The 8,188-nt window shown below is 31.7% G+C and overlaps 1 protein-coding gene across 1 annotated transcript; it reads left to right on the top strand.

The window, feature by feature from the left end:
• The first annotated feature begins 4,959 nt into the window (after positions 1 to 4,959).
• LOC118047834 (uncharacterized) lies at positions 4,960 to 7,496 on the top strand. The gene is given in 6 exon segments (XM_035057240.1): positions 4,960 to 5,009; positions 5,097 to 5,154; positions 5,231 to 5,362; positions 6,432 to 6,573; positions 7,134 to 7,231; positions 7,479 to 7,496. Coding segments are annotated over 6 exon segments (498 nt in total).
• The last annotated feature ends 692 nt before the right edge of the window (positions 7,497 to 8,188 follow it).

The raw sequence follows: 8,188 nt of genomic DNA, 5'->3' as shown, positions 1-8,188 counted from the left end.
TTTTAAGGAATACATGCTTGTTTGAATGGTAGTTAAATATATATGCAATAACATTTCTTGGTGTATAAGTGAATATGTATACTTGTTTTAATGTTTATGATATTGATTAAACCTTTTATGTTATTATTTGTGTAGTTATAGGTTCCTCACATAATAGGCTGCAGCAATGGTATCAGTTGATACAGGGATATAATTGATTATATTAGATTGTTGAATTAATTTTTTTTATTAAATGATGTATGTTTATTATTCATACTATTTGATATGGAATTGATATGATTGTTGGGAGATTAATGGTAAATTATATGGAAATGAAGTAATCAGGTGGCTACCCATGTGATCATATTGGAATATGATCTAAGATGGCTGGATCATATATATACATATATGTTGAGTTGTATATGTGATTTATAGGTTGTGAAAATTTGGATTTGTTCCATTTTAAGGGGAAACTTTATCAAAATTCTAAAAGAAATATTGGAATATGCCATAAATAAAAACAAGAAATATATAAGTTGATCAAATATTGGAATGTGTCATAAATAAGCACAACAAATATGAAAGTTAAATAGATATTGGAATGTACTATAAATGAGCTTAAGAAATATTTAAATCGAAAAATATATTAAGGTGCCATAAATGAATACAAGGAGCATTAAATTGTATAATAAAGTTGTAGTGGGCTATAAATTGGCATAAGAAGTATTCAAGTTGAAAGGTGTTAATAAGTTTAAGGATTTATATGGACGAGCCATAACGGATATAATAGATGTTAAGATCAGAATTGATATTGATGAAAAAGAAAAAGAGGTGATATAATAGATATTGTGATGAATTAACAAATAATTAGTAAGCCATGATGACATATATGTTCGAGAAGCCAGACGTAAATATAATGTGTTAAAAAGAGAGGAAAGCTTGGGTAGCCAAAAAGATATATATATTAAAATTGTATGAATTAAATACGTGGAGAAAATAAAATGTGGAATAAAGCCAATGTGCTGTGAATGCACTAACATTAATGTGCCCGTGAGGTAAAACAAGACTCAAAATGAATCTGATGTGTAAAGGAACAGGATATGGAAGTATTAAAATGAGTCCGATAAATTCATAAGATGAAACAAAAAAATCATATTGAGTAAACCTAAGCTAGATTATAAATGTAAGAGTCATTACGATATGACAATGATAGTTTGATGCATATCATGATGAAAATAGAATTCAACACCAGTTAATGAGAATATACTAAGTTTGGAAACTAATAAAGATTTAAGGAGTTTACGTAATGATTAAAGAAATTGGTTTTGCTTGTGTAGTTAGTATATGTTAGTAACTATGATGATGCAAATATTTATTATGATTTTTATGATCCTATGTGTGCGTGCACGTGTTTCAAGTATTTTTTTTCCTTTAAGGTTTTAATACATCATAAGTGTCATTAAGTTATCTAGCTTTCCATGTAGGAGGGATTATTGTATTTCAAATGAATACTCCTAGAACAATTTATATGTATGTAATTTAGAAAGTATGAAAACCTCATTAATGTATAAAAATAAATTTTGTATCATTGTATTCATTGATAAAATTATTGGAAAGTGAATATAAACAATCTTGATGTTGTGTGTGTGTGTGTAATTCACCTCATTTTCATTAATGTTGTGAAGAACATTTGTTAAATCGTGATTTAAAAACATGGGATGTTGCAACTCATATCTTATTTTAACATTAGTATTCTAGCTAAAAAGAATACAATATATATCTTTAAAATCAGATAATGAGAAGATGAGAGCACCAAAATATATCTCCAAAAATTCAATGAAAAAAAAAATGTTTAACATGGAAAAGCTATTTGAACCCATTTCCATATAAACTTTGATTAATGGGGTTTACAACTATTTTTTATGGGAAATTTTGTATGCTCTCCCAACATTACCCTCCTCAATGTGAATAAGCAATGAAAAATTATATTATGGTAGAAGAATTCAGTATAACCAAACAAGAAAACTTTAGTTTCTAATCACGTATAACAAAATCTCTCCAATGCCATCAATCTCTTACCAGGGCATCTAAGAAAAGCACCAAGGAAAACATTTGAAATTATATGACATTCTATAAGCTCTTGACAATGCCTCTGAATACCACACGTAATGAAATGCTAGTTGTTATCAAAAGAAAAAAGCTTGTACATTATACTACTCCTATTAAAAACACTGTAAAATATAGGAAACCCTTACAAGTTATACCTTTTTCACCATAACCATGGGTATGACATTAAGAAATTCCATACCCTAAAAAAGATATAAAAAGATTAATAGTTCATGGTTTTTTAAAGAAATATATAAAGAAACAAATGAAACCTAAACAAAAAAAGAATGAAGTTTGCATATCCTATAATGAGGTGCCTAAGATCATATAATGTCTAAACATTGTATCTACTTATGCGTATGAAATGTTTTGAGATTTTCAATAAATAAAAAAAACATTAGTGTTTCTCCCGTATTTTCATGAAAGTCTCCATGTCTTCAATGAAAAGTTTTTATGTCTCCAATGAAAAATCTTTGTAAAAATCTTTATATCTCCATAAAAAGTCTCTAATGACTTAAATAAGAATATTCATGTCTATGACAAAACTCCATGAAAATGCCTCTACTGCTTGTGAAAAATATTCTTTAACTATAACCTAAGCTCAATGATACAAAAGTCTGTAATATTATGAATAAATTTAAAGACTTCAAGGAGCAAATTATAATGTAAAATGACTTTTTTAAAAAAAATTTAGTCATTTAAGTCTGGCTTACAAGTCTAGAAAATGACCTATGCATTTTGTTTCTCTTCTTTAGCCATGCAAAATATGTATGGATAATGAACATTTGTCAACCAATTAGTATGGATATCTAATGCCTATATATATATATATAACGAACAAAGAGATCCAATGACTAGGAATAGAAGAAAAGGAAATGAGTTTGCATAAAAGACAAAAGGATAAAGAGAAAATAAAAAAGAAAAGAAGAGGGAAAGAATAAAGCACCAAGGTCACACCCAAGCTCTAATAATAACATCTTTAGTAACACCAAGAAAACCTCAATGAGAAGAATCTAAAGACACATTGGAAGGCCGCTATTAGAGGCAAAAGTTTGTCACTTACACAAACGACCTTGCATTTTAGGCCCCCCCCTCTTACCTCAAGCTGATTAATGTTATCCCAATATATTTTTATGCATTTTTTCAAGTTCATGAGTCACACAATATTTTTCTATGCCACTTTTCTATGCCAATGATTATTTTCTACATTGTCATTGGCTAAGATCTCTAGCAATAGAGTATAAGGCACAACAACCCAAGGTTGCCATTAACATTTTTATCATCAACGAGCATGACACATACTAACTTTCCAGGAAATCATTTTGCTTCTCTATAAGGTAAGTTCAAGGACTGAATGTATAAATATACTCAGTTATCAAGTAAGAAAGTGACCTTATTCTTAGCTACACATGCTATAAGTTATAAGAGATAAGTCTTGAAAATATAGACTAAAACAGTCTTTTCCATGCTAGACACAAGAACTCTCTTCAGAGACACACTTATCCTACACTTCCAACAATGTATTTATTTTGTAGAAAAGCTCATAGAGTCAGGATCAAGCCTAATCACTTTGCCAACTTAGAATGTATTAATGGAAAGCCTCATTCTTATCCAAAGTTTTTAACTCTATCATGTTTTGTTTGTTTGTTTTAATTTGATTTGGTCTCATTCAAGTCAATTTTTTAGTTTTTGCACAAAAAATTGATCCAAATTGATTTTTTTAATCAAAACTATCCAACAAAACCAACAAACTATTCAGTTTAATTAATTTCATATACTGAATAATTTGAGTAATTTGTTGTTTCCTTTACACATTTCTTTTAGAAAAAACAAAAAAAACAAGTGGTGTGCAGTCTGAAATCTATCAAAATGCACTTGAAAACTTCCAAGAAAACAAAACAAAACCGTATTAATAATAGCAACAAAGTAGTGATGCTAGAGCATTCAGCAATCAAAGGGCTTCCTTCAACAAATCAAATAAAAGTATCAAGGGTATAATAGTAAATTAAATAGAATTGAAATATGAAAAAAATATTCACAGTATTTTTTCATGGTTTACTAGCGATAACACTTTATCTTTGTACTTTTTAAATTACATACAAAATAATTTTTAATATATATATGATAATTATTTAATTTAAATTTTAAAAATTATTTTGTATGTACACACACACACATATGAATGATATCTTTGAACTTTGATTTTATATTTTATACGTGTACATATTTACTTTTTATGTTATATCCTTAAAATCAATCAGATCTTTTTGATCTTAAAGTAAAAAGAGTAAAAAGAAAAATAAAACCCTCATAAGTAATAACTCTCTTTTTAATTAATCAATAATTATGGTAGAGGAGCAGGCGACAGTTGTTGGGGCGATAAAGGAGGAGAAATTTACCGGCATGGTGGTTTGATTCAGCTATGTGGTTGTTTCAATAGTAGAAATCCTAGCCACATAGCTAGGGATGAAAGAATAATAGTAGTAAGAATTACAATTACAATAATAATAACAATCACAGGCAGCGGTGGAGACTTGGTTGCTATAAGTTGTAAAAGTCAAGCAACTGCAATTGAGATGGGTTTGGGAATCGGCCCAAAAAAATTGTTGTCTGACAACATTTTTTCAAATGGATCTCTTAATAATTTCCTTTTCACCATGAAAGAATAGTCAAGAAGATTGTTGAATTAGGAGAAGAGGTTTAACATTGCCCTTGGAACTGCAAGACGAAGCATAAAAAGTAGGGTGTTCAATAACATCTAATGCATCTCAAAACGACGCAGTATTAAGAGAATATACATTATAATAGAATGGTGGGGCAGGGGCCTCTAGCGTGAAAAAAAGTGAGAGAATTAACAGAAGAAAGAAACGACAAATGGTAATAACGGATGCAATTGAAGAACCATCCCCTTCTTCTAATTTCAGGTACTTTTTAATTTTCTTTTACACAATAATTTATATATTATTCACTAACAAATCAAGAATGAAATCTAATCATCAATATCGTTTCAGCCAACCACCACCGCATCATTTTTACGTGACTGTTGTCGACAAACCCCACTTCAAAATGGTCTCTCTCCCTTCTCTCCTCTTCTTTTCTTTTCATCCTTTTAATTCCATATTTACTCTCTCAAGATCACTCACAGGAGACGTTGGTCCATTTATTAGGAGTTGTTGCCCGTTGCCCTGCCCTACCCAATATGGTTTGTTGCACTTCTCGTGATCAACTCGATGCTGTCTGCTCCACCATCTCCACCTCCCCTTCTGATGCGAACCTCGTGATCACGTGGTCACGCAACCCACAATCAAGATTGAGATCTGATCCCGGAAAGCCGAAATAGGTCTGATATGAGTGCGACACAATGGAAACCTGCCCCAAGGCACCAACACTATTGGAATGAGTAGAATGACGCCGTGAAGCCAGTTAATCTTCGATAAGTCAGATTCAGTTCGTTCAAGAACTGAAGAATGCAAGAATCACTCTCACACGTTAAAACTGAAAAATTCAGAATAATAATCATCAAAGCTGCCAAAATTGTGGCCTACATGAGTTTAAATAGTTCTTGAAAACTTAACCCTAATGGACCTCTTATGTGGACTTATATGAGGTCCACTCAAAACTGGCTCAAAACCCTAAACTAAAAAGCCCATAACCTGATCCAAACAAGCCTTGGATCCTAGCTGAAAACAAAATATTAATTAAGCCCAAACATGAAAGAAAATAATAAAAATAACTAGCTTGTCATTAAATACCACCAGCCCTTCTTTCCTTTTGTAGCTAGGATGAATAAGGAATCCTTATAAGAAAAGGATTCCGAAACATTAATGAATCATTGCCACACTTGTAGATTATATTGTAGCTCATTAAAGATCCTTGTGGAACTAGGAAATTCCCAAAACAAGCTGCCACATCCTTGTAGGAAAAGAATCCTAACCAAATAGGAAGTCCATAAGTCAAATGGAAGTAAATAACAAAATCCGTACAACCTCTGTTGACCAGTATTGGGGTGCCTTCCCGAACTCCGATTGACCTGCAATTTTAACCCAAGGTAGTAAGATATGTCTGGAGAGTCCACATAAAATATTAGCTCGATCCAATGGTCGGATTGAGAATTATGATTGTTGCCGTAAACCTGGACTGTTGCACTTTTTACGCCAAAATCCGAATCTGACCCTACTTGGGTCGTATCACAGGGCTGAACCGTATCATTCCCTTCATTTCTCTTGCCTTTATGGTACCTAACAATATTTAAATTTCTAATTTATTATTATTACTTTTTGTTGTTGTTGCTACTGCAATTGGGTTATAAATCATTAAAATTATTTATCGTTATATGCTATTGGCAGAACAGTGACCTAGCTGAATCGGACTGAAATGTAATTTTAGAGGAATTTAGGAAAGCAACAGTGAGGTAGAGCCAAATTGTAAATGCTGGTCAATCAGGCGACGACGGCAATAGTGGTGAAACTAGAAATAATAATGATGAAAGTAATACTAATAATAATAAGACTAAATCACATATGATAATTGTAATAGATGCCTCCCTTCTACTTTTTGCGCTCGGCATGTAGTGCAATGACCTCTCCCTTTCCTAAATTCTTCTAGTTTGAGCTTTCCTTTTCTCTATTTAGGAGAGGGGTGGCTTACAAATGGTGGGTCGAGCCCAGTTTTGAGACCAATAAATCCTAGCCATTATTGATCAAAGCATTTAGTAATGTGAATGCATGCGTGCTAAATTAGATTTTGATGTACGGTGTGCTAAATAAGAAGTTGCTCTACATGCCTCCTTTTGTTTTGCTAAACAATTCAGGATTTCATATTCTAGTAGTAGTTTTATGTGGGTGAATGCACATTATTTATAAATGACAAATAACAAAGATTCATGGAGAGCTTCTGATCACTATTTCTGTTTGCTTACTTGCAGAAAACATAATTGAGACATATGGCCACTTGCTTGGCTGCAGGTTATTTCTCAAAACTTATAGCGCCTTGTTTTTCATGTTTTTGCATTTCTTGAAAACTTGACAAGTATGTGAAAACATGTGCAGATGGGATTGTAATCAATGTAGCTATTGGTGGTGAAGTGATAACTTTTAAAAACATTGAAGAAAGCAGTAGCCTTGTCATGGTTGAAATGCCCATAAATGTGAGTTTTTTGCATGTTCTATGCTCTCCTATTAATGAGTTTGAAATAAGATCAGGGTAGGAAATGAGTTTTAAGAAGTATTCTAAAGGTCAAAATGATGTAACATGAAGCAAGTTCATTTAAATTGACCTGCCTGGATTTGAATTTATTCTTTTTATCATTTTCCCCATCTGAACTATGAATTATAGAGTTGTTGTCTACCTTTATTCTTTGGGCATGTCATTAACTTGAATATGGCATATTGCAGATTTCTGAGATTTTATGAAGATAGTCGATTTTTATAAAAAAAAAAAGGTGCTTGATCTCTTGAGTCAGATGATCTGTGAGTAGTGCAAAAATATTGAAGCTTTATCTCCATGTTTGCATATTTTCTTAATATTATATTTAAGCTTATTTTGTTTTATTATTTTACTAGTCGTTATCTAACGGTAATCTGTATGATCAATTGGCAGCCAAAATAGAGGAATGAAGAGAAAAATTGATTAAAAAAGATGCATCTTTTTATTTAAGAAATAAAACTTGAAATTCAACAAATTTTTTGTCAAAGCAAAGTTATTTTGATTGATCCTTCGTTGACTTTATCATCAGAAATGTAATATTTAAGAGATCCATAGCCCTCGAATCCCATCGAGGGGACTTGTTTTCTTGGTTGAAGCTTCTTCTTTTGTTTTCTCTTGGCTTCTTTAACAATGTTATTCTTCCAACTACGGAGAATATTGATTCAATCACATGGAATAGAATTTGGTAGGCATGAAACACATAAACGACACTACGAAACCCTCGCCCTTGCGCATTAGCGTATTTTCTTCTTTTTTCCTTGACATATATTATTCCTTTTTCCTCGAGACAGAGAAATGATTTTGAAGCAGTTGCCTTACTTGAAATGGATACCTAGATAATATTTTCAGGGAGCGATATGATAAAGAAGGAGGAGATATGACGGGAGCAACTTTAGAG

The sequence above is a fragment of the Populus alba genome, chromosome 7, assembly GCF_005239225.2.
Source record: "Populus alba chromosome 7, ASM523922v2, whole genome shotgun sequence".
NCBI lineage: Eukaryota > Viridiplantae > Streptophyta > Magnoliopsida > Malpighiales > Salicaceae > Populus > Populus alba.
Note: the sequence above shows the minus strand (reverse complement) of the source record. Positions and strands in the feature narration are given on the sequence as shown.